This window comes from Camarhynchus parvulus, chromosome 6 (assembly GCF_901933205.1).
Source record: "Camarhynchus parvulus chromosome 6, STF_HiC, whole genome shotgun sequence".
In the NCBI taxonomy this organism is placed as follows: domain Eukaryota; kingdom Metazoa; phylum Chordata; class Aves; order Passeriformes; family Thraupidae; genus Camarhynchus; species Camarhynchus parvulus.
The window spans coordinates 21,843,373-21,868,675 of NC_044576.1; the positions used below are offsets into that span (position 1 = coordinate 21,843,373).

The 25,303-nt window shown below is 54.0% G+C and overlaps 3 protein-coding genes across 5 annotated transcripts in view; 2 read left to right on the forward strand and 1 right to left on the reverse strand.

The window, feature by feature from the left end:
* On the forward strand, window positions 1-9,955 carry LOC115905188 (prominin-1-A-like). The gene is made up of 25 exons (XM_030951311.1): window positions 1-39; window positions 245-458; window positions 1,500-1,555; window positions 1,781-1,986; window positions 2,389-2,509; window positions 2,655-2,718; window positions 3,132-3,221; window positions 3,473-3,663; window positions 3,742-3,816; window positions 4,114-4,177; window positions 4,406-4,565; window positions 4,830-4,982; window positions 5,457-5,580; window positions 5,734-5,825; window positions 6,051-6,135; window positions 6,242-6,385; window positions 6,630-6,701; window positions 6,832-6,921; window positions 7,035-7,088; window positions 7,422-7,502; window positions 7,808-7,876; window positions 7,973-8,062; window positions 8,326-8,438; window positions 9,368-9,385; window positions 9,773-9,955. The coding sequence occupies exons 2-25, from the start codon at window positions 329-331 to the stop codon at window positions 9,822-9,824; spliced, it is 2,394 nt and encodes a 797-aa protein (XP_030807171.1). The 5' UTR covers window positions 1-39; window positions 245-328; the 3' UTR covers window positions 9,825-9,955.
* A 742-nt stretch (window positions 9,956-10,697) lies between these two features.
* HPS6 (HPS6 biogenesis of lysosomal organelles complex 2 subunit 3) lies at window positions 10,698-16,300 on the reverse strand. The gene is made up of 2 exons (XM_030950819.1): window positions 15,977-16,300; window positions 10,698-15,693 (listed from the first exon to the last, which is right to left on the reverse strand). The coding sequence occupies exon 2, from the start codon at window positions 15,690-15,692 to the stop codon at window positions 13,245-13,247; it is 2,448 nt and encodes an 815-aa protein (XP_030806679.1). The 5' UTR covers window position 15,693; window positions 15,977-16,300; the 3' UTR covers window positions 10,698-13,244.
* Window positions 16,301-16,309: 9 nt separating this feature from the next.
* ARMH3 (armadillo like helical domain containing 3) overlaps window positions 16,310-25,303 on the forward strand; it is a 123,413-nt gene continuing 114,419 nt past the window's right edge. For 2 of the 3 annotated variants that reach the window (XM_030950820.1, XM_030950822.1), the window contains exons 1-4: window positions 16,310-16,365; window positions 23,230-23,341; window positions 23,809-23,865; window positions 23,991-24,137. In XM_030950820.1, the coding sequence (XP_030806680.1) occupies window positions 23,240-23,341; window positions 23,809-23,865; window positions 23,991-24,137 (306 nt within the window). In that variant the 5' untranslated portion in view covers window positions 16,310-16,365; window positions 23,230-23,239. Of the gene's footprint in view, window positions 16,366-16,470; window positions 16,996-23,229; window positions 23,342-23,808; window positions 23,866-23,990; window positions 24,138-25,303 lie in introns of those variants that run through there. The other variant, XM_030950821.1, reaches the window with a different exon arrangement.

The window sequence follows — 25,303 nt, forward strand, 5'->3', positions numbered from 1 at the left end:
TGCTGCAGCCGTGGGTGCAGAGAGGTGTCAGAGGACTCGGTGAGTGCTCTGAATCCGCTTCACCCCCCCCCACAGCCCCCCGGTCCTTTGTGGGCACCTCCTGCCGGGCTTCCCACCCCACTGCTGGCAGGGGTGGGGATGGGTGCACCCATCCTTCCTCGGTGCTCTCCCGCAGCTCTGTCCTTCCGGGCGGGAGCGGGCAGGTGCCTCATTTTTTCTCTCTGCATTTCCTGGTCGGAGGCAGGAGGCAGGGCAGGCTGGGTGGTCCCGAGCCCCGACGACACCGACAGCTCCTCTCGGTGCCCAGGTGTCCACAGGAGCTGCTGCGATGGAGCTGGGGGACATCTGGAAGCCCACGTACGGCCCTGGCCCCGAGGCGCCGGGGAGCAGCACGCCGGGGCTGGTGGCGATGGCACACGGCTTCCTGCGGCTGGTGCAGCCCAACGCCCTGCCCACAGGTGGGTGCATGGCCGAGGGGGCTGGCTCGGGTGTGATGGCTGGGGCCATCGGGAGTGGGATCCAAGGATTACCAGCTGTGTCCTGCTCATGTCTATAATAACTGTGGGGCCATCTTAGCTGGGCCCCAGGACAGGTGTTAGAGGTAGTGCCACCTTGCAGAGTGCTGCCCCATCCTCCCTCCAGGTATCTTAATCCTAGGCCCCCAAAAATGTGCAGAGCAAACCCCACTCTGCCTGCAGGCTCTTTGCCTGTCTTGCAGCCCTCTGTGTTTGCTGGCCACCAAGAGCAGTGTGTCCCAGTGTCGGTGTGCTCTCCCTGTGCACTGCCCTGCTTGCTAGCACTTGCCCTTGCTCCTGTCGCTGTCACAGCTCTGTCCCGAAGCAGCTGCAGGTTTGCACAGGTGATACCAGGAGCCTGCAGCTGCTCCATATTCATGGGGCAACTGCTGCCCACCTGGAGGGAAATGCCACTCTGGGTACTGCCATTGTGTGTCCTCCTTCACTGGCTTCAACCCCTGCTCACCAGCAACATGCTGGCAAAGGTGTGGCTGGCAGCACAGGTCCTGCTTTGTGGACCTGTGTCACACAGACACCAGGGTACCAATCAATGTCCCCATGTGCCATCAAGGCTTGTAATGAGGGCATATGGCACAGGTAAGGAGAGCCCTGGGAATGAAAGAGGCAGCGTGGCAGTTGGCCTTTGCCCCACTACTCATTCCTCACTGGCAGTGCCGTTGGGCCTCTCTGCAGGAGGGCAGCCACAGGGCAGTGTCCCTTATGCCCACAGTGGTGAGGAACTCCCTTGTTCTGTGAACCCCTGAGAGCCTGGGAGCTGGCAGAACTTTTCCTGGGTGCAAAAATGCTGCATGATGTGATGGCTGGGGAGGGCAGCTGCAAGGGAGAAAAATGCCATACTCAGAGCTGGTCTGAGCTGCAGGTGATGCCTTGGGCTGGGAGGGGTGAGCAGGGTCTGGGACCCTCTTGGAGAACTCCATAGGGCCCAGCACCTGCTCACAGCCCTCTGTGCTTCTTGTCTTCCAGAGCTGATTAATTTTGAGCAGTCCCAGAGCGGGTTCAGCCAAGATAACATCAATGAGGTGAGCAGGCAGCTGGGATGGGGAGCTGGCAGCCCCAGAGCACCGTGGACTGGGGGGTGCTGGTGGGTGCTGCTCTGAGGCTGAGCCCTGGATGCCGGGCAGCAGCAGGGGGACATGTTCTGCTCCCCGGGGGGACCCATTTTGTCTGTTTGGGTCTGGACAGGGTGCGCAGAGCTGAGGGGCCTTCGGGGGCACCAACGCTGCTTCTCATTCTTCCTATCCCAGCTGCTGCTCTACGAACTGGGTTTCCTAATCTGCGTGGCCATTGGAGTCCTCCTCATCATCCTGGTGCCGCTGGTGGGATGCTGCTTCTGCTGCTGCCGCTGCTGCGGGAACTGTGGGGGCCGCATGTACCAGAAGCAGCACCGGCGGATGCGCTGCCGGCGCCGGGCGCTCTGGGCCTCCCTCCTGCTGCTCTCCGCTTTCCTCCTGTGAGTGCGCGGGCCGGGAGGCTCCGGATGGAACCCAGGGGTGGCTGGAAATGCCGGCGCTTGGCGGCCGTGCCAGGAAACTGCCATTGTTCACGAGTAGATCGCGGCACGGTGGGACAAAGGAGAGGAAGCAGCGGCGGTGGGGAGCTGGCCCCGGGGGGCTGTGCACTGCAGACCGTGCAGAACTTTCCCGACAGCTTCCCCACGGCTACCGGGCTCTGCCGTGCCTCAGTTCCCCGCGTCCCTCCTCTGGTCCCTCGGGGCAGGGCACGTGCTGGGATGCACTGGAAGCAGGAGTCACTGGCGTGCTCCAGACCCTGCAGGCTGGTGGGGTCTGTGTGGGTGCATTTGGAGGGTGCTGGGGGCAGCTCTGGGACTGACCTTGCCACCCTTCCCTTGTAGGGCTGGTGGTGTCTGTGCCCTTATCAGCAACAGCCGCTTCTCCCAGGCTGTGAAGAGCACCTTCCCCAGTGTGAACAACACTCTGGACAACATCCACACCTACCTGGCCTCCATCCCCCAGGCACGCATGGTCCCCCTGCCATGTCTTGGGGGCAAGGGGCAGGCAGGAGGAGCAGCCCAAATAGCCCCCTGGGGAAGGGCAGCAGAGGGGCTGGCAGCAGAGAAAGGTCCCCACCCTCACTGACACCACATCTCTGTCCCTGCAGCAAGTTGATTTTGTCATCGACAAGAGCGATGTCCCACTGAACTATGCCAACCACAGCCTCCAGGGTGAGAGGGTGCGACGGGAGGGGCTGGAGCGTCCCCAGGGCCCTGTGGGAGCTGCTCCAGGGCTGGGGGCTCTCGGGCAGTGGGAGTGTTGTGTGGGTTTACCTTTCTGCCCTGTGGATGGTTGCTCACCCTGCAGGCCACTGGGCTTGTTCTTATGGCGATGTCTAAGGGGTCTGTGTCTGGAGGCTCTTCCAAGCTCCAGCTCTGCTCCAGTTTCTGCTTTTCCCTATTCAGGCTCCTCTCTGGGAAGGGTGATGTGGGTGGTGGCAGAGTGAGGATATTCCCATTGCCCCCCACCTGGGAGGTGGGTGAGGGAGGGGTGCTGATGGTGTCCGTGTTTTCACCAGCTTTCCTGCAAGCCCCAGGACCTTGCAGGGATCCTGTTATTGACACCACCTCTCCCATCTCTGCAGACATTGGGCCCAAACTGGGCAGTATGATCACCTCCCACATCAGGAGCAGCACGGATGGGGCTCTGGGATCTCTCCAGAGCCTCTTGCAAGGTACTGGCCCTATCCCTGGGAGACTGGCAAAGGACTCAGGGGGATTAAGAGATGGGGTGGGTGCATTTTTGGGTAAGAATCCCATGGAGGTGGATCCCTTTGGCCTCCCAGCCACACCTGGGACAAGTGCCATGACTTTGGGGGTGCCCCTATGCTGCATTTTTTCACGGGTTCCCAAGGTTCAGCTGGATGAGAAGGAGTCCCTGGCACAGTGGCAGGATGAGGCCCTGAGCTCCCTGCTCTCTCCCCAGGGATGGAGACACTGAACAACACCTTTGCCAACATTGCCCTCCGCCGCTCAGACCTCGAGGAGCTGCAGAGCAACTACAGCCAGGGGCTGGTCAGCCTGAGGGACAGGCTCAATGGCACCCTGCAGAAATGTGGCCTCCCCTGCAGCCGAGTGTCCCTGGAGGGGCTCACCTTCACTGCCAACTTCAGCACGGTGAGGAGGGCAGGGTGTGGGTGTGGGGCCCCCTGCCCCAGCCCCCACAGCTCCCTCACCCCAGGCTCTTCCCCACAGATCCCAGGTGTGGAGCAGCAGCTGCAGGCACTGCGTGAGGTCTCTGAGTCAAACATAAAGTCTGATTTAGAGGAGGTAAGGAGTGCCTCCTTCGCCCAGACTCAAAGCTGGGTGCTCCTGCAGCTGCTGAGGCTGTGCTGACAGGCTGTGGGTTGGGAAGAGTTCTGTCAGGAGTTCAGTGTGTCACACGGAGGGAAGGGCTGGCCAGAGTTCTGCTCGCTGTCCCAACCATCCCTGCACACTGGTAGGGTGGACTGGCTGCTGTGGGGAGCCTGGCTGTTGTGTGTTGTGTGTTACATCAGGGGGATGTGCTGCTCAGCCCTGGATTGCAGGCAGGGATGTGAGTTTCATGCTGTGCTTCCCTGGATGCAGGTTAACACAACGCTGGGCATGACCCCCAACAAGGTGCAAGAGCAGTCCCAAGAAGTGGTGGCAAGTAAGCAGGGCTTTGTGTGCTGACTTCTCCCTCTTCTAGGATTCCCTCCTCCCTTCTCAAGCCATTCTTTCCTGGAGGCCTTCCCTGCAGCCCTGGCTGTCCCCAGGTGCCATCATGCCATTGTCATCCTTGGCCATGACTGCCCCTTTCCTATCCTGTCTGAGTCCCTGCTGCCCTGCAGGACCTGGGCAGCAGCTCGCAATGTCAGCGTGTCCCCATTCCTTGCAGAGAGCCAGAACCAGCTGCTCCTCATCAGGCAGGAGATCAGGAACTTGCAGGGAAGGTTGCCACTCCTGGATGTGGAGCAGAAAGTTGGGGCCTTTGTGAACAATGCCACATCCATGCTGGAGAAGTACAGGGAGCCGATCGTGGCCTGGGATGGGCTCAGGTGGGTGAGGGGCTGCAGCCCTGGCTCCATTGTCTGGGGGTTTTAGGGCTCCTGCTCCTTCCATTGCTGGAGGTGGGGGCTTGCTGGGTGGTGGGGTTGTGGGTGCAGGGTACTCAGAGCTGTGCCTTGCAGACACACGTGCCCCGTCCCTGCTGTGCTGTCTGGGACCTTTTTTCCTCCCCATGAAGGCAGCCAGTGGGCTGCAGGGTGCTGCTCAGGGTCCCAGGTTCAACTGCCTGACTCCCGCCCTTTGTCTTGCCCCAGGTTGATCGTGTGTGCCCTCCTGTGCTGCACGGTGCTGCTGGTGGTCCTCTGCAACGTTTTTGGGCTGCTGCTGGGGCCCCTGGGGCTGAAGGAAGGTGTGCTGCCCACACAGCGCAGCAGCCTCTCCGATGCTGGCGGGAACTTCTTCATGGCGTGAGGCTCAGCTGGCTGCCAAGGACACGTGTGGGAGCGGTGGGGTGGGTGGGCAGGGCTGCCCTGGGAACACTCGAGCTCCTAAATCATCATTTTACTGCAGCTTAATGGCCTGCCCCGTGGTGACTCCCTGTGCAGGTGGTAAATTGAAGGTCAATCGTGGTGCTGGTGAGAGGTGTTTGAGGGAGCCCGTTTGCCCCGTGACAGCAGCGAGGGCTGGCAGGGTGAGCGTGGCTCCTGCAGCTCTGCGGGGGAGTGCTGGCTTCCAAAGCTGTGGGAAGCTATTCTGGAGCCCAAGCTCCAGGGCAGAGCCTGGCCATGCTCTGGGGTCTGAAGGCAGAACAGAGACAAGCTTGTGGGAAGGGTGGTGTTCCCACAACTGTGGGGGTGAGGGGTGCACAGCCCCTGGGTTCTGGGGGCAATGCCAGCATCAGTGCTGGGCTGCTGGTGGTGATGGCATTTCTGTCCCGGCAGAGGGGTTGGCTTCAGTTTCATCTTCTACTGGCTGCTCATGCTGCTGGTGATGATCATCTTTGTGCTGGGGGGGAACATTTACATGCTCCTCTGCGAGTCCTGGCACAACCAGCAGCTCTTCCAGGTAAGCTTGCTGTGGGGAAACTGCCTGGAGATACTGCTTCCTAAAATGAGGGCTGCTGGTGGAGCAGAGGCAGCACTAGCCATTTAAGATGCTCTTCCAAGGTGTCCTGTCCTGCACTATGTCTAGTTTCTCCATCTCTTTCCTTGCTCTTAGCTCCTGGACACTCCTGGCAAGATCCCCAGCTTCAATCTCTCAGAGCTGCTGGGCCTGAAGGGTGACACAACAAACTTCTCAGAGATATACAGGTGGGTCCCAGCCCTGACACTGTGTCTTTGGTGGGGGTAAAGCTGCTCAATGCCCTCAGATGATCTCCAGGAGCAGGGCAGCTGGCCCTACCTTCCCAGGCTGTGGGTAGGCATTGATCACAGGGAAGGAGCAAGGTGCAACCTACCTGCACAGGTGAGGGCATGCTCTTGGGAGAAGGTGGCCCTCACCTGCCCTGTTTTAAACCCCATGCCCCCATCCTGCAGGCAGTGCCAGCAAGATGCTTCCCTGTGGCAAACTCTGCACTTGGACCAGAGCGTGTCCCTGGATGAGCTCTTGAATATCAGCCAGGTGAGTGTGAGAGTGCCAGGGGCTTGAGGGCAGGAATCCAGACCAAGGGCATGGGGACAGTGAGGGGCCAGCACATGTCCCATCATGGCCCCCTTTGCTCTGGCAGTACGCAGGAAACATCTCCACAGCTTTTGAGAAGATGGACATCACCCTCAGCCCCATCTCCCTGCTCAACCAGAGCCAGAAAGACCTGCTGCTGAGGGCCAGTCGGGCTGCACAGCCTCCCAACTTCACCCTCACCCTGGAGCAGGTGTGCTGGGTGTAGCCTGGTCTTGGCATCGGGGTGGGGGGATTGGATGTGGGTTGAGGAGGTCTATTGCACTCTCCTTTTTGCTGCTGTGAGAGTCCTCTGGCATCTGTGCAACCTGTTAGGGTAACAAGGCACATCCTCTGCCTAGAAGGCCCTGGCTCCACTCTGTCCCACAAAGAAGGGGTATAGCTCCCCTTGTGAACCCCATTCCTCATTCTCATGGCTCTGTCTCTGCCTTTTCCAGCTGGATCAGAATATGACCCAAGGAAGCCTCCTGGATCTGGCTGCAGAGTTGGAGCAGCTGGCAGAGGAAGTGGTGAGAGACCATGAGACCCAGGGCCATAGCCACCCTGTCCCCAAAGCCACTGGTTACTGGGCTCCTCTGTGCCTGCCTGGGTGTTGAGGGGAGGCACAGAGCTGGGCACTGCTGACTGCAGCTCTTCCAGGGCACAGACGTGAAGAAGGACCTGCAAAATAATGCTCGTGAACTGAGGGAGCTGGAAAAGGAGATGCAGGCGAGCTTCTCTGGGCCACTAGTGAGTGATGCTGGGGCACATCCTGGGGATGCTGGGCTGGGCTTCCCTAGAGCTCAGAGCCTGCTGGCAGGGTCTGGGGCTGCACCTCTGATCCCCCTTCTCTCCGTCCCCAGCAAAGTCTGAAGGAGAACATCCACTCAGCGCAGAGTGGGGCTGCCCAGCTAGAGGTAAGCTGCACAAGGGGAGTGCATGCCAGTCCTGGGCACCCTGCAAAGCACCCTCGAGGTCCTGCAGTGGAGGTGGTGGGGCTGACCTGCAGTCTGGGGGCTGCCGTGGCACTCTTCATGTGCTGCAGGGGCTGTTCATGGCGTAGAGGGAGGGAGGCCATGGACCCTGCCAAGCACAGGCTCCCTCCACCTGAGGTACCTGGCACTAGCAGCGTGTCACTGCTGGGAACACCACAGCTCCGAGAGGCTATGCCCCAGGGAGTGCTGCTTGCAGGGCTGGTGAAGTGCAGAGACCCCACTTAGATCACAGTGCTGAGAGCACTTTCACCTCAGGGACAGACAACAGCTGCGCTGGACAAAGCCAACAAAACCCAGGAGTTCCTGGAGAGGGAGATGCCAAACATCATCAAGAACGTGAGCTTGCCTTCCCCTGCTGTCAGGTCACACACCAGACCCCCTCACCAAGACCTCCCTCTATACAGGGAAGCCAAACCTTGTCTGGCTGCTCATCCTGCTTGCCTTCCCTGAGTGTCTCTTGCACCCCTGGGTGCCCCCTTTCCTTATGGCATCCCTGGCAAGGGACTGGGGTGGGGTGAAGTATTGAGCCCTGTTGCTGCTGGGCTGAGGTGGTCTGAGAGCCCTGGTCCTGACATGGAAGGGACATGGGGCATGGAGGTGCTGGTGGTGGCAACATCTCCACTCTGTGCTTGCCCCTCCAGGAGACATTGGCCTTCCTGGAGCAGCTGTTGGATTTCTTTGAGACCTACATTTCATGGGCCAAGAGCAGGGTAAGCTGAGCCTTCCTCAGTGAGGTGGAGAGAAGGGCAGAATGAGCTGCAAGGCTTGGTGGATGCTGACATATGCTGTCCCCACCATGTCCCCAGGTGACAGAAGATGTGGCACGTTGCAAGCCCATAGCTCAGTCCTTGGATAACGTGGAGGTCATTGGCTGTGACTATATCATGGACTCTGTGGTGAGTGGGGCAGCGGTGTGTAGAGTGACACACACGTGTGGGGTGGCAGTGAGGTCCTCTTGTCCTCCTCATGGATAAGGGATGCAGGAAATGATCAGGGATGCACAGGAAGCAGTGCTCAGCTTCTGCCCAGCAAAGTGCTGTGGCTAAGAGGAAAGGCCAGGCTCTGAGAAGGAGTGGGTGGTCATTGGGGAGCACTGGGAGCAAAAGAGATGCTCCCAGTCACACTCTGGACCTAATGGCTCTTCCTGCACCCTATGCAGAATGCCTTCTGGTTCAGCCTGGGCTGGTGCACCTTGTTCCTGCTGCCCAGCATCATCCTGTCTGTCAGACTTGCCAAGTTTTACCGCCGCATGGACACTGCTGATGTGTACAGGTGAGGAGCAGCCCCACCCCTGGGACCACACTGCGTCTGGGGTCCCCCTGCCTCCTGTTCCTTCATGTCCTGTGGTAGCCTGTGGGGCTCATGCTAAAGCAGTGTGGGCTGGGGAGAATCTGAGAGGTGACTTGGGGCCCTCAGCCTCTGAGGATGGGGATGTTCTGGAGCTTTTCTCTGCCTGCTCTGAGCCTCCTGGTAGGGAGGGCAGACAAAGGTGCATTCCCTTTGGAGGAAGGAGCCTGGCAGGACTGCAGCCACAGCCTGGCTCGAGTCCACCACCTGACTTGCTGTGTTTTGCACCATTTTTGTGCTGGAGCTCTGGCATGGGAGCCCATGGATGCTGTGCAGAATGCAGTGTGCTGCGTGGTTGGTGGCATTGCCACGAGGGTGCAGTGCTTGCTCACGTGCCTGTGGCCAGCAGTGTCCTGGGGCTGCCCCAGCCCTCTGGGCCCCTCTGCCTGGCAGCTCCATCACCGGCACAGGCACTGACCCCTGGGGATAGCGAGGTAGTTGGATTTCTGACTCCTGAGGGCTACCTCGTGGCCCTGTGGTGCAGCTGCTGTGCTGGGGGTTCCCCAGCTCCTGCCACCCCTCTGAGCTGGCTGGAGACACGGGCTCAGCTGCCCAGGAACCTCAGGGAGCTCAAGCTGAGGCACAGGGAGCTGGTGCTGCTGAGCATGGGGCCCTGCTCTGCCTGCCTGGGGAAGGAGCACTGATGCTCTGGGGGGCTGTAAGAGCCAGTGCTCTCTGATCAGATCAGGCAGCCAGGATGGAGGGGACCACAGCACCCTGAAGCCCATTTGCTCTCCTTTTGTGACCCATTGGAGACCCTGTCCTACCATGAGATGTTGTCTTGTCCCACAAGGCATCTTCTTGCCCCACTTTTTAACTTGTTAACACTGTCCCCTCTTTTTTCTCCCCTCTAGGAATGAAGACTTTGAGATGTAAGCTTCTTACACTGCCAGGTCCCATTGTGGGGTGGGGGACAGCCCCTGTAGGTACAGGGGAGTCAGGGGACAGAAGGAGGGGGTGGGGACCAGGGTGAGTGCAGACCAAGGAGTGTGCTGGTACCAGGGGATGGCTGTGAAGGTGGGACTTTTGTAGTGCATGCAGTTGTGGTGTCCCCTATCATCTTCCCACACTCCCAAGTCTGGAGGTGCTGCTGGTCCCAGTCTCCCAAGCTGGTGGGTTTGGGGAGGTGTCTCCATACCCCGTTTCCTGTGGGGCTGGGTGATAGGAATGGGATGATATTTGACCATCCCAGTGCATCCTGAGATGTCCCTTACCCCCCTCTGTGGCTGGGGGTGACATATGTGACCTTGGTTTTGCAGGCCACCAACATTCAACTTCTATAAAATCCCCAGGCCTTCCACAAGGCATTAGCTCCCATCACCACAGATGGAGGAGGAAATGGACAGACCTCCCCACTTGAAAAATGTGACTATTTATTTTTGCAGGGAACCTGCCTCTTTCCAAGGCTGTAATTTTTGGTGTCAAACAATAAATGGTGTGTTTGTGTGCACTGTGGGATGTGACTGTGCTCCTCGGGTCTAGCAGTGATGGAAGTAAGCAGGGCGAGGGGCTGGAGGGTTCCCCACAAGCTGAGGCTGTGCCTGGGACCACAGGGCTCTTTCTGGTGTTCCACAGCCAGCCTATGGGTCAATACAGGATCACTGCTCAGTGTCACCAAGACTGGGTGATGTTCCCCTCACTGGGCAGCCCTTTGCACCTCTGACTGGGTGAGTGCCAGGTCCCTCCCTGGGACAAGCCACACGAAGAGCCTCCTGTCTATGAAGTGCCATCCCAAGCTGTCCCCAGTACATAAGCACTTCCCTCTGGCAACCCTAGCATGTATCATCTGTGGATTTCCAGTGAGTTTGTGGGGTGCCTGCAGCCCACACCTCCTTCTCTCTGCAAGATATGTGCAAGATATGGTGCCATGGGTACTTTCTGTGCTCACCCCTGCACACACCGTGCTCTGCACAGATAAATCAAGGGTGACTTGGTCTGGAGCCTTGGGCTGAGTTCAGGTATTGCTTTGTGCTGCTTCTTGGTGCAAGCACAGGGCCCATCCCGGAAGCTGTGTCAGGCACAGGGGATATACGTGAGCAGCTTGACTCATTTCCTTTGTTGCAAAGTCCAAGCTTCTCTGGAGCAGAGTGAGAGGGCCAGGCCAACTCCCCCTCCACTACGTGCATCTCTTACTGCTTTTTCCCCTTGCCTTCAGATCCAATTGCTAGTTTTTCCTTTGGGCTTTATCTGAGGCTGCACCAGCCTTACCTCCTGCTGTCTCCCCCTAGCAGAATCTGACTGCAGAGAGAGAGCCCTGTGCTTGCCTGTAAGTCAGCTCAATCTGTCCTTCAGGTTGCTTTGGCCCCTGCTTCCCCCAGGGATGCTCACCCTTCCTGGTTCTTGGCATGAGACATCCAGCAACCCCTTGGAAAGCATTCAGCTCAGTTATCTGCCCTGGACCCTCAGCCTCCAGAATTCTGTTTCCTGTTTGTCTGGGGCCCATACATGGAGGCTTCTGCCCCCAGGCCTCAGGCTGTCCCTACTGCGTCATGTTCCCACTTCCTCTTCCCTTGCTGTGCCTCGGGGATGCTGTGTCTCACACAGCACTGCTGCTGGCTTCAGTTTCTGCTTGCTGGCTTTGTGGGCATTGCTTCTTCCCTGCTCTCCGTTTTCTGCAGAGCCAGTGCTGGAAGGCAGGGAGCTTCACCCTCATTCACTGTGGCTACTTGCACCCAAACCCAGCCCTGGCAATGAAGATATCCCCCCAAATACTGCACAGCCTTTGCCAAGGTGTGGGGCTTGCTCTCAGCAGCTCCCCATTCAGTGCAGCTCCAGGGCAGTGTTCCAATCTCTGGAGCCATGGCTCGAAGAGGTGCTGGGCTCCGTCCATCATCCTCCTCCCAAACAGCCCTGGGAGGGGGGTGAGACCAGAGTCAGGCAAGGCCACCAGCTGCCTGGAGAGGAGGCAAGGACAGCTCTATACAGAATGCCCACAGTGGATGCCACCAGCTCTCCTTTCAAGCCTGTTCCCTCTGCTCACGTGTGGCAGCTGCCAGAGTGAGAGGGAAACTCACAGTGCCCCATGGCCACAGCACAAGGACCCCCCCAAGGAAGGTCTCATCAATAACCAGCCAGCCTCTAGGGCACCACTGCAGCAGTTCCTCTTCCTCTTTGCCTGGCTTTTTTCCACCACAGGGACTTTCCACAGACAAGCCTTTCTCTGGGGGAGACCCTGCCACATCTTTACAGTGGTTTCACAAACAATAATCTCTCCAACGGCAGCTGTGACACTGTGCCTGGCAGCAGGATTTTGCTGGGCCAGCCAGGTGCTCTCTGTTGCTAGTTTTCCTAAAAAATAGAGAATTTGCAGCTCTTGACAAAAAAATCCCCCCTTCCTCAACTCTCTGTTGGGCCCAGCCACAGCTGTGCATGGCCTGGGTGGCCCTTCCCTGTGGCACACAGCTCCAGCCTGCCTGTGCAGACTCTGCCTCTGTGGCTTCATAGTGGTAAGCAGCTGAGTACCACAGAGGGAATGAGCTCTGAGCTCTACTAGTTGTGAGCCATGCTGGCCAGCACCAGAGAGATGAGCCTGGCCACTTTTCACCACAGGCAAAACAAGACTGCCCCGCTCCTGAGGGTGTGTACCCTCATAACATCCACCACCACCTCAGCAGTGCTTTAGGAACCTTTATTTTTAAAAGGAGTCTGTCTTCCACACTTAAGACCACTCTCAAGAGGATGAATGCAGGTCAATCTCTACAGCCCAACAAGGCACCAGACAGCTCCTTCAGACCAGAGCCCAGAATGCAGGGGCAAAGCCACAGCGAGGGTCTCCCTCCTGGAGGAGGGGACCAGGCACCTGAGAGAGGCTGGAACCTGGATCTTCCTGCACAAACTATTCTCAAGTTACACTGATTTTGCAAACAGAGGCACAATATGAGCCAGACAACCCTGACAAAGCCCCTTTGTATGCAAAGGGCAAAGGTAGAGGAGATGGGAACAGAGGGCTCGGGTGTCCTGCAGCATAATCTAAGCTTCCACAAAGGAAAGGGAAAGGCAGGGCCAGCCCCAAGCTCTCATAGCCTGCTGCAAGCTTCTCAGCTCAGCAGAGAGTTTGGGTACTGTCTGGGACAGAGAGATAAGGGAATTAGGCTGCTCTTTTCAGCTAAGTAGCTGCAATCAGTCACAGCTACAGGACTGATCCCAGAGGAGCTGTGGCGAGACAATCTGTGGAGTGCTGCAACTGCCAGTGCGTGTGCTGGGATCCCCAGTGCCATGGAGCTGTGCCACACTGGCCTTTAGCATCTGACTGAGCCCAGAGCAGCAGCACTCAGTGACCCAGCTGCAGGAAACATGTCCTGCTTCTCATAGGCAGAGCTTGGAGGTACCACCCAGCCCACTGAGCAGAGAATGGGGAGGAAAGACTGTGTACTGCCTACCACTCCACCACCAGTACCAGAGGATCAGGGAAGTAGAAGTGGAGCTAGAAAGGAGCCAAACAAACCAAAGTGCTTTGGGCGGGGAGCAGTTCTGTAGTTTTGTAGTGCAGCCAGCGTTTTCATCTGCAAATGCACCTGGCATTTGCTCCTCCACTGGCATGCACACAATTGCACTTGCTAGGAATAACCCGAAAGCCTGGCTCAGAGATCCCCCAACCTCAGCCACCCAACAGGCTTTTTGAGATGCTGCAGGGATGCTTCAGAAAGGAGCAGGCTTCTGTACTGCCAACACAGGTAGGATTTCCCTTCCTTGCGCACCCAGGGCTTGGGATGACATTGTCCTTCCCCCCCTTCACACACTGTCATCCTGTAGCAGTGCTGAGGGCGAGGAAGTCCTTGCTATAGGTGGCTGAGGAACATCATCAGCCACTGCTTTTGAGGGGATTTTGTGCTCTCGGGGTGGGGTAGGAGGGGGGAAGGTGCTGCTCTGCAGGGCATCTGAGTACATCTCATCCTGGACACTGGGACGCTGCACAACCCTTTGCAGCAGTGGCTTAAGCAAGCCCACAGTCAGCTGGTTGCCCTCGCTGGAGAAGGGCACTGGGTCCTCCTGGGAATGAGGGAGGTGCTGCAGGACCGTGGTGAGGATGTCTGAGGCAGTGAGCTCTGCAGGGCACAGCGGCCACAGCCTGTCCAGATAAGGGTCCAGCTCCCGGTGCTGGGCAAACTCAGCCAGCAGTGTGATGAATATCTCCTTGTTGAGCAAGGGGCTGAGTTTGGAGAACTTCTCTGCCACCTCCACCACCCGCTGCCACTGCTTCAGATGGATGAGAAGGTGCAGAGCTTGCAGCACGGCCTTAGGTCTCTTGCTGCAGAGCAGCAGTTCCAGCTCCATCTCCTCATCCGCCTCGCCGTGTTTGTTCTTTCGGGCCAGCACTCCGAGTGCTCTCTTGTACAGTGGCACCCGGCCCTCTGGGCCCTCCTTGCTGCCGTATAACCAAGAGCTGCTAACATACTGCTGGGTCAGCTCCACAAAGCTGGGCAGCCACTTGGGTTTGAACCTCAGGAAGGAGGCGCAAATGAGCTCAAAGAGCGGGACCATCCCATTCTGACCCACCTCCTCCAGCTGAGGCTGACACAGGACCTTCTTCCATACCTCTGGGGTGGCCCTGGCTACCAAGAGGCCATCCCCATTCTGCTGCAGCTGCAGGCAGCTCCGTGTGGCCTTCCAGGCAGCCCTGGGGAAGGAGGCAAAGACAGAGTTCAGATAGGCCAAGTTGTCTTTGTCCATGTCAGACTGCAGAATGCGGCTGACCTCCTGCTCCACCAGCTCCTTGCAGTAGCTTTCCACCTCACTTTCTGGGGCGCACACCACGCAAGTCTTGAGGAGCTCCAGGCTCCTGTAGCTCTGCAGCTCCAGGCTCACTGTACTCAACAGCTTGGAGTAAGAGTCTTGAAGGCTTCGGGCTGGCTTCTGCTTCTGGTGGAGGCTGTGCTGCAGGATGGCAGCGAGGACCACAGGAGCCTGGAACGTACCACCTTTCTTCAACTTCTCCACCGTCAGCTTGGAGCTGCTGAGGCTCCTCCTCTGATAATATCTGCAGGCCTCCTCAAACACCATCTCCACCAGGCAGGGCTCAGGCCTGCTGTTGTCCTCAGGTTTGGAAAAGGTAAAGCTGTAGATGCCACTCTGACTGAGGAGCTGGATACTGTCCTCCTCTCCCTGGGACTCCAGGAAATGCACCTCTTTCATGCTCAGGACTTCCTTTTCTACAAGCCTTCCACTGTTCTGGTCGACAAGGTACAGTACTCCAGCCAGCACACAGGCCAGGATGCTGCCAAAAGTCTTCAGCTGGACAGGACTCCCTTGGGCCAGGGGGCCGCTCTCCAGGTCAAAGATATGCCTCTGTGTCCCATCTGGCTCCAGGATACTCACAGAACCCTTTGTGCTCACCAGCAGCAGACCCCCGCTGTTGGACACAGTGGAGGTGTGAATATCCAGAGGTGCAAAACCTGAGAGAAGGCCCACAGAACCCAGCAGGAGCTTCTTGAAGTCTGACTCGCTGCTGGAGCGCAGCACCTTGCTGTGGATGAAGCCTGCAGAGGGGGCTGTGATGGTGAACTCTGCATTCTCTGGGTGCCAGATGAGGAGGAATTTGGAAGTGGTGGTGAAGCCGGCAGCAGCAGGCACTAGGAACACATGCTGGGGAGAGGCCAGGACCTGGTACTCGGGGCTGTTGTGCAGGACTATCCTCGCAGTGCCCAGCCGCACACCTTGCTCCCCCAGCTCCAGAGCACGGGCGCAGACACAGAACCTGAAGGCACACTTGCTCACGTCCGAGTGAGCGCCCAGCGGCGGCCTCTCCTCACACCACACCAGGCTGGCTCCCTGGCTGCACACGGACACCACTCGTGCCCGAGCACCCTGGCACAGCTCCAGCGTCTGCAGCAGCTGCCAGCCCACGGCCACCACAAAGTGCCACACCTCAGTCCGGCCGTGTTCCCACACCACGGCCAGCACCCAGGAGTCTGGTACCACAGGGCTCTGCAGGAAGAGCAGTCCCACAGGAGCTGGCTGGGGCGGCTGCCAGCTCCTCTCCAGGTCGGCTCCAGCGATGCTGTGGCGCTGGAAGGCCACCACCCGCGGCAGGGCGGGCGGCCGGCTCTTGAGCAGGAGCAGGACATGCTGCCCGTCGGGGCTGGACTGGACGTGGCTGGGCTCTTCTCCGCGGCACAGCAACTCCCGCAGCCAATGGCCTCGGCTGAAGTCACTCAAGTCGGAGACCTGCCGCAGCTTCATCCTGTCAGCGACAGCGTGCAGCAGGGCGAGCTGGGGCACGGAGCCACAGCCGCCACTCAGCCCCTCCCGGCGCCCCGCCACACCCTGCCCCCGGCACGCTGCTCCCTCGGCTCTCTAGGAGGCCTCCACGGACACCTCGGGCACCTGCCCCCGCGGCTCGCCGCTTCCGCGGCAGCGACTCCCAGGGACCGGCCGCGCCCGGGGCTCGCCGCACACCCAGCGCCGCCCGGGAAACTCCGCGCTGCCCCGGGCACACACCGGGTCCCCCTCCCGCCGGGACCCACCTGCCGCGGCGGCGACTGACGGCCGGGCCCGGGCCGGGCCAGCGGCAGCTCCGCTCAGCGCTGCGCAGTCACGGGGCCGCGGGTTTCCGGGCGGAGCCGCTCGGCGCCGCCGCGGGCCGGCCCGCTCCTACTTCCGCCGCCGGTGCGGAGCGGGCTGCGGGGCCGCGTCCCGAGGGCGACCCGCGGATCCCCGCAGATGGCGGGGCCATTTGTTACCGGGGTGCGCGTGTGTACGTGCGTGTGTCAGTGCCCGCGGGGCGAGCCGAGCTCCGGCCGGCCCGGGGAGGAGCCTCCCCCGCCCGCCCCGCCCGCAGGAGCCGCGGCCGCGCGGGGAACCGGCGGGCGCACGCGCGGCGCCTGCGCGGTGTGCGGGGAGCGGCTGCCCGCAGGTGAGTGCGGGAGCGGCGGGGGGACGCGGGACCCCGCCCGCGGGGCCGGGCGCCCCCCGCTGCCCCTCCGGCACCGGGGGCTCCGCCGCACCGGGGGCTCCGCGGGGCGGGTGCGCTCCCCGCCGCGAGGGGCCTCGCCGGGTACCGGCACCCGGTTCCAGGGCCGCTCGCTGCCCACCCCGGTTGGCTGCGGGAGCGGCCGCACGCACCCGTGCAGCGGGAGGTGGTTCTCATGGCCCGCCGGTAACGGCGCGGTGCCCCGGTGCGTGCCCCGGGTGCCGGCCCCGAGGAGGCCTCGGGGCCTGCCGCAGCCCAGCCCTTCGGTGCTCGTGGGCCGCACCGTCCCCGGCTGCCTGCCGGTGGTTGGGGCTCGAGATAACCCCTAAGGAAAGAACGAGCGTTCGCTGATCATTCCACTTGTCTGGTTTACCTCGCCCTTCTCCGAACACTTGTGCGGGCAATGCAAAGGGGAACAGCAGCGGTGGCAAAGCAGTGGGAGCTTGCCGTGTTTATTGTGCTGAAGGCAGAGGCACTTGCTGCATGAGCAAGCTGCGGCCTCGGTCTAACCCTGTTGCGTATGTCGCTGTAACAAAGTTTGTTCATCAGCAGAGACTGTGATCCGAATGTATGGTGAGAGCCAGTTAGTGGGAGCGGGCGGATGGAATATGCAAAGCAATGCGATAATTTGAATCATTGCGATACGTGGTGGCTGCAGTTCACCAGCTGTTTGAGCTCTAGTAGGAAATGTGACAAAAATGTAGAAGAGGAATTTCGAGGGGAGGAAAGAACAACAGTTTGCCTTTCCAGTGATAATAGGTTGATCCACTGTGTAATTTATGGCACTTTTCCTGTGTGCAAAGAGATACTGTGGGCAGAGTACATGCAGTGTAAAAAAGTTAAATAGTTATTGGCTAGCATGCACAAAAGGAACAGTGAGGCTTTAATAGGCTGCTGGGCTAAGCATTCATCTGCTCCCTCCCCCAGCTAACACACCAGGCAGCCATGCAGACATCCTTTAGGAGGGGAAGGGTCAGCCTCTGCTGCTCAGAGTTGCTGAGTTGCTGTATTCTGGGCTCCCTATTTTTGATTTTTTTTTGAACTTACACCTTTTCATGTTTGCATTTTAACTCCTGAGTACTTGTGCTGCTGATGTTCTGTATTGCAAAAATGCTACTCACTCTGCAGCTCCACCTTTCTTATCTTGGTGTGACTTTACTGTGCAGCTTCTTAGAACATAGCAGCTACCTCAGAAGTCAGAGCCGAGGTCATGCAGCTGCACTGTATTCAGCATGGGCCTTGGATCCACACCACCAGCTGAAGCCATGGGAAAAGGGCAGGGAAGGTTACAGGGAGAGTGTTTTTCTTCAGAAGGAAGGCATTTGAAAAAGTCTGCAGGTGACATGAGCTCTTAGGTAGGAGTGTAAAGGCAGTGCAGAATATTTCATGATAAACTATGTGGAATGGATTCTAAAGCGCTTGAAAAGTGAAAACCCAAATTCATTTTCTGACATGAGAGAGCTGGTCATGGTAGCCAGGAATACAGAGAGAAAGTGTGGTGAAATGAAGAAAATTACCTCGTATGAAAATGGTGTGAACAGATGCTGGCAGAAGCATGCAGACCTTGTCTGGAGGGACTTGACAGGAGGAAGCATAGCTAGTTGGTGGTGTGAAGTTGATGGATTGGGTGTTATTTTAACTGGACATATAGAAATTAATGCAGTTATGCATGAAGTGTTAAAATTGTAGCTCAAATGTTACTCTTCTATATCATTGCTAAAGCAGGTGGAATGGGAGAGGTAGCATGTGGCTGTATTTGGCTAATTTTCTAATTTTTCGAGAGGTAAAAAATAGGTCAGAAATGGTGTAATTAGATTGTACTGTGTAGAAGCACATACACTGAGTGGGATGGAAGGAATTTCTAGTAAAATATATATATACACACACACTGTGGCTGTGCTGGGGGTTGTTGCTTTGTACTGCAGAAAAAATAGGATCTCTATGGGCTTTTTGTCATCAGCACGCCTTCAGAATATGTTTCTCGTGTACTGCCTAAAGGCACCTGGAAATTCTGCAGCATGGCTCCAAAGCTGGCATGCTGTGTTACTGTTTCCCTTGTTGGTGGGTTGAGCACCTTACAGTTGTAGAGGAAAGCATAGTTTGAGCAGTATTTATTCCTATGGACAATATACAAATGAAGTTGTAAACAATGGATGGAATATAAAAGCAGTGTGGATGTACTTGCACAATCTGTAACTGCCACTGCAAGAGTTTGTGGAGAAAGAGCTGCAAAAGGGCTTATGGCAGAAGTTTGTCCATGATGGTTTCTAAAGCATTGAAAAAAGCCCTATGTGTTCTTGCTCTGTTTTCAGTAGTGGTCTACTGGGCTGCTGATGGGGGGTCCTGGGGGTTTTAGCAGAGGAGCTGGAACTGGGTCCAGGCACTCCCTGTGCACTGGGATTCATAAATTCTTGTTCTGGGTGCAGGTTGTCTGTTGCTTCCAGCGATGGATGGGCTCTGGGATCTGTGTTGTAGCTGCCTGTTGTTCAGGTCCAGTATTTACTCTGCACATTCATCACACGAATCAAGTGCAAGTTTTTTCATGGTACTTCACTGAAGTATGGTTGCTTAGCTTGTAACACATTGCTTTAGAAGCTGTGAGTTAACTTTTAGACAGGAATGTATCCCCCCTCTTGCATGATGGAGGCAGTTTTTGAGCAACTTTGCTTTAATCCTGAGTGATGTACCTGCAGAACACCTTGAAAGGCAAAGCATGATCACACTGAGTCCCAGGTGCATACACTCAGGGAGGGAGGAGGCAATTGCTGTCTTTGAAATGTTTGAACAGGTGAGTCGAATCTTAGTAGTTCTGGCAAGTCAAGGGACCTTGGATTCTAAAAGCAGAAGTATCTTAGCTCATACTCAGAGTCTTTATAAAATTGATTGAGGTTCAGGGCTTTGACATTAACAAACTAATACAGATCACGTCATTTGCACAGCCTTTTCCAGGTAGTGAATAAATGGTTTGCCAAGTAAGTTGTATGTGAAAATACAATTTAGCATCATCTGTATTCTTTTTGTCTAGCCAAGAAGTGTTGCAGTATATTTTGTGAGGGGTCCACTCTGGACAAAATACACTTATTCATGTTTGGTTGCATGTGGGGGTTGTGTATGTGCATTTATAATCATGAAAATTTTCAGGTTTGTTAGCTAAGGCAATTGAATGCAAAGTATTGTGCTTGATGGGCTGCATGCAAGATTACACAAGTTACAAGTTTTGGATCCTGATGTCATTATGCTGTAGATGTGCATTAGTGTTATCCTCTTGACAGTATTTTTGCTGTTAAAAGACAGTCTGTGGAATGCTAATAAGTCTGTGCAGGAGCTGAGTGACAGTGTGAAGCACTGTGTAGCGGTTCTCAGTGTGCACAAGTCTGAGTAAATCTCAGACTCAAAACACCAGGTACATTTTCCCTGTGGCTACTCTAACAAAAAGCTAACAGAGCTGTGTTCATTGGAATGTCATATGTTTGGTTGGAATCTCTGTTACAAGTTCTGGAGTGAAACAGAAGGGAGCTGCCTGGTTGGATGTGCTCATCTCTTCCTGACTGGATCAGCTGATTCTGGGGTTGATGAGAGATAAAGCAAGAGTCTGCCTGAACTTGTGTCTTTTATCTTCCTGCCTTTGAGCTGCCAAGACTCGTGCTCTGTCAAGTTTTCTTTTAGTTCCAGATGAAGCATCTTGGATCTAGTGCTGCACAGCAAAGTGTTTGTTGTTCTAAAAATCCCCATGTGTGTGCTTCTCGCGGCCCTGAGGGGCAGTTCTCCTGTGCAGTCAGTGAATACAGCAGGATTCACTTAGCAGCATGTGTTAATGGGAATGACCTATTGACAGAATAAATTATCCATTTGAACCTAAAATGTGGAAAATGTACCGATGTCTTTTAAATGTGGTGTTTAAAGCAAAATTGTTAATTATCATCAGTGTTGTTGTTTTCATAAGCTGTCAGGGCATCACGATAATTTGACACTTCTGCAACTTATTTATAAATGTTTTGTGCATTTAACTGTTGTTTTCTGCAGCTGAGTAGAAGGTCTCCATTAGCAAAATGCAGTTTTCTGTTTGTCTTTATGACATCTAGAAAATGTAATTGCGTAAAGTGAAAAGAAAAAACCATTTGTATGACCTGATCATCATAGGTCACAAAACAAACACAGCCTAATAAAGCGTTGGCATGAGAGGCATGGTTTACGTTTCTCTCCTTGCTCCTCCATATGCTCATTTGTAGAATAGCAAATTATAAACAAGAACATTATTTAATCTTTGCCTCTAGCAGTTGTCTTTGTATGTGCTCTGTGCAGCTTTGATTGAGAGAATGTGAATCCTAAGACCCGTTTTGACAGAGACTAGAATTTTCACATCATCATGTGATCCTTCTGGTGCTCACCCTTTGTATCTTGATGTATTTCGATTTTTCTGTCTTTCTGGAAATGTAGGAGAAGGGTTATAATACAGCTCTGAAAATCCAGGGACTAAGCAGAGCTTATTGATCCCCTCCCATTCACATACACATTTGATGTGAGAACGCTGACCTAGAAGCACTGAGAGTTAGTTTATTAGTTTTGACATTGGGATTCGTTAGCTGTAATTCAATTAGAAGCACACTGATGGATGTGTTTGTATGCTGGGGCTGGCAGCTGTTCAGAAACTTACAGTTCTAGTAGGAAAATTGTTTTGTGCAATCTTACCCAAGATTTGTATTCCTAGGCTGAAAGTGACATCGCTCTTGATTTGGTTTTTAGTAGATTTCTCAGTGTTTCCAGTTATGTTTCTAATTAGAATAATGTCTTATTTCCCTTGACAGTTTAAAAATAATGCAAAGTCTTTAAAAGAGAACCTATCAAGATGATTGAATAATGTTTTCTTTTTTGTTTGTTAGTTGGAAACCTTCTTCCATCTTAGTTTGATACATAGACCTACTAGGCTATGGGAATAATTTTGGATTTTACAGAAGGTTATGGTGCACTTGTTGTTAAGCTTTCTTCTGTCGGTGTCTCTGAGCTCTTTCCATTCCCACCCCAGCCCATAACCAGTCAGAGTTCCCTTTCTCTGGGAAAGGTTCCCTTTCTAGTGGGAAGACAACACCTCTCTCCTTATGTAAATGTTAGCTTTTCAGGTGTGAGATCTGCTGCTCTCTGTCCTTTCCCATCCCAGCAAAGTTCCTTCCCTTTGCACCTGGAGCAGGGTCTTTTGCAGCAGAATTCTTTTTCCAGGCCTGAAAATGTTTTTCTTCCCCTTAGAACCAAGATTTATGGCTAAAGGGATGTTTGAATAACTGTCTCTGGAAGCCTGAGAGTCCTAGTTGAGAACAGAGTTGTAAGTCAGCTAAAAAATTGTCTGCAGTGGAAAGAATGTAAGGGAGATATGGAACTGGAATTCAGTAGTTGGTAGAACTTGGTCTTTGAGGGAAAGACAGATCTAAACCTGTGGCAGGAGATTCAGGCAGTCTGGGATGGAGGCTACATCCAAAGCTATCTCCATGGCTGTCAGCTCAGAAAGCTCTGGGGTCCTTGTTTGGAACAGTGAACTTACCTCTCTGTCCATGATTTATCATGGCTGAGTGCGACTCCCACAGGAGCCTGCCCATGCTTTCCTGGAGCATGACTTAAGCCTCTGTGTGTGGGATGCTGCTGCCATGTGTGTAATTACCTTGGAGGTATGGGAGAAAGTCTGGGAGCTCAGGGGCATGAGAAGGGATGGCATTCCCTTTCTGCCGAGTACTTGTGACATTCTGCAGTGATGGAGGAGGTTAGAACAGTGCTAAAGCTGTGATGCTTGCCAGGAAAATCTGTGACTGCAGACAAATGTGTATTTGCAAGGTCAGAGTAGTGCTGCACTTGGTAGCATCACACATGAGGTTGAGAATATGTGGCAAGTTGTGTGTTCTGACTCAGCCCCTGGAGTGGGTTGTCTCTCACAGAAGGCTCAGGACCATGTTACTTTGTGTAATGGCTCATTTTGTAATAAGGATACCTCTTTTTTTTAACAGTATAATCAGTAAGGCACCAATTAATGATAGTAAAACTTCTTTGTGGTTTTAGAAAACCCTTTGCTGTCAAATGGATAATGAAATTAAGTTGGTTAAAAAAAAAATCCCTGAAAATTTGTCCTCTGTCTTGCATCCTCCTCCCAAAACTGAACCACATGGGGTGCTTTTGGGGTCGGGCTTTCTCTCTGGCTTCATTTGCAGAGCAGCTGGCCCAGATAAGGGTGCTAAGGTACAGAGGGAGATGTGAACAAGGGTGGCAGGAGTGCTTTATGGAGGCTTGCCTTGTGTTGGATGCCACTTCAGAGTACAAAAAGCACAATTTGAAGTGCTTTGGTAGGCAGCAAATTAAACAGAAAAGAGAAAACTTTCAAATAGTTTCAGGAGCTTCATGTCACCAGATGCCTTTGAGGCTTGACCAGTATAAAAAAAGACTGGGTACCTATTTGTTATCAAGTATCACAATTCCTCCAGTGAGATTAAAAAATACATACTTTCCTAAATGTAAACTGCATTGGTCTGGATAATGAATCGGTTCCTAATAGAGAAGAATTAAAATTTATCCATAAGGAGCTTATTCTGTTTCTGCCTGTGTGCGGACTTCTGCATGTCTTTGAAATGGGATGTAGAGCTAGATGGGTCCTTTGATCTGATTTCTTATCTGATATAGTTATAAATGCCCCTACTTAGAGCTTGTGAGAGACTGTTAGTATTTCAGTGCAGTGAAAAAAAATCTTTCATGGTTGAGGCAGGCCAGATATGCCTTGAAGAAAAGTTCAAGTTTTCTGAGCTTTTTTGTCTGGTCTGTTCTTCCCTTCAGGGTATACAGCATGGCCCAAACAGAGAAGAAAGGTGGGCTGCTCCGGAAATCTTCAGCCTCCAAGAAGCCATTGAAAGAGAAAGTGGTGTTGATGTATGATGAAATTTTCACGGTAAGCAGCTGAGCATCTCTTTTTTCTAAAGGTTTGTGTTAAATTTTCTTTGTTTAGTTTATGCTCAGGGTTTTTTCCAGTGGGTTTCTTTCCTCAAGGTAAGGCCTGCACAGTGTAGGCACATGCTCCAGGCTCTCCTACTGAGTCAAGCAGAACTCTGTATTCTGCTCTCTTCCAAAATGTCTCTGTGTCCTGTTGCCTACCAGAACCTACCATCTATGGGAAGTCATGGCTTTTCCAGTGTTTCTCAAATAACAATTCAGAAAATAAACAGAGGCATCCCAATTGGGAGCTGCTTCTCTTGGTCCTTCTTTGTTCGGGGAATCTCTGTAGCCAGAATTCTGCACTTTGAGATGTCTTGGTAATCTGGCAGGTGGTGCTGACTCTGAGCTACCCATGATAAAGACTTTCTTTAAATTCTGCCTGGATGATTTCTTTGTCCTCATGCCTGTTCCTTTTCCTTACAGACAGAGGACCCCAGTAAGTGCAACCCTAGGTTTTGGGAGGAGCTATTTCTCATGAAGGTAACAGCATGTGAACATCCTGTTGCTGTTCTGCCTACAAAGTGGCAGACAGTCAGTGCAAGGACTTCTGTTTCTAAGGTGTTGGTGATGGCATAATGTGCATGAACTGCTTCTTAACCTGACAGGTCAACCTGGAGTATCTAGAAGGCAAGCTGGAGGCCCTGGATGGGGAAGAATTAATGAAGATAAAAGACAACATCAACTGCTTGTTTCAGCACTGCATCCAGGCCCTGGGTGAGGAGCACCCAATCAGAGTGGTGAATGCATTACAGGTACCACGCTGGGGGACAGGGAATGCTGTCTTTCTACTTCTGATGCTGGTATCAAACACCTTGTGCCTGTTTCTTTGTTATTGAGAAGTGATGTCTACAGGGCAGTTGCTACTTGTTGTCTGTGGAGGTTCCAAACATTCATAGTCTCTACTCTTGGTACAGCAATAGATGGTTTCAGAATTCATGAGGATCTGATGATGGAGCATGAAGTGGATGGCAGTGAGGAATCAAAGGGGCTTGTTCACATTGCAGGCTGTTGGTTTGGGGTCTCAAAAGTACTTAGGCTGGTGTGGCTTTGTGTTTTACTTTTGCCTCTTGTCCCTTATTTCAGCTGCCTTTTTCCATTTCCATTTGGGTCAAAAAAGAAATAAAGCTCTGGAGAAGTTAGTGTGAAATTTACGCAGGAAATTGCCTCAGCTGAACACTTCCTAATTGGAAGCTGTGAAGAATTATCACTCAGAACTCATAGCCATTTTTGTGCAGGTTGTTCCTTACCCAAGCTCTGCTGCTCCATATCTTGTGGGAGACTCCCCTCCTCAGTCTTGATATTTGATGTTAATAGTTCACAAGCTGATTCTCACAGTTTGGTGAATGCGTTTGTTTTAGGAGTATGCAGAATGCATTTCAGGAGTACAGGATATGAAATTCAGGTTTGAAGAAGTCATCTGTAGGAGACTTTGGACCAGCAGTGAGCTGGGAAAAGTTGATTTAAAACAGAATATTACATCTCTGTACAATCTTGCATTGTTTTATTGTTATTTTTAGAATTAATTTGAAAGGGTGCTACTAAAATTGTAGTTATAGCTACATAGACAGCTCAGACCAGCCCCAAATTCTTAAACTTGTATCCAGACTCTTGGAAGAACTTAGGGTAGGTCACAAGAATCCTGCTGTGTGCATGTAAATAGGAACCAGGTAACACATCCTGAGCTCAAACTGGGAGAGTGTTCCCTTAACCAGACTATGTTAATGTGGAAAGTGATCCTGAAGCCAAAACTTACTTAAGCAATCCTTTTTTTGAGAATCAGCATGGTGACCAAAGGTTTGTTTAGCTCAGTATCTGTTTCTGACAGTAACCAAAAAAAGGATGTCTACCTTACCTTTTTGCTTTTGTGTGGTTCTGGAGGTCTGCTAAATCTATCAGGTCTGTTTTGTCTCCAGCTTCA

Bases quoted from the DNA above. Each gene is read 5' to 3' on its own strand.
- LOC115905188 (XM_030951311.1), top strand. From the start codon at position 329: ATGGAGCTGGGGGACATCTGGAAGCCCACGTACGGCCCTGGCCCCGAG. The intron at 1,556-1,780 runs GTGAGCAGGCAG...TTCCTATCCCAG, and splicing joins GCCAAGATAACATCAATGAG to CTGCTGCTCTACGAACTGGG. The intron at 7,089-7,421 runs GTAAGCTGCACA...CTTTCACCTCAG, and splicing joins GTGGGGCTGCCCAGCTAGAG to GGACAGACAACAGCTGCGCT.
- HPS6 (XM_030950819.1), bottom strand. From the start codon at position 15,692: ATGAAGCTGCGGCAGGTCTCCGACTTGAGTGACTTCAGCCGAGGCCAT.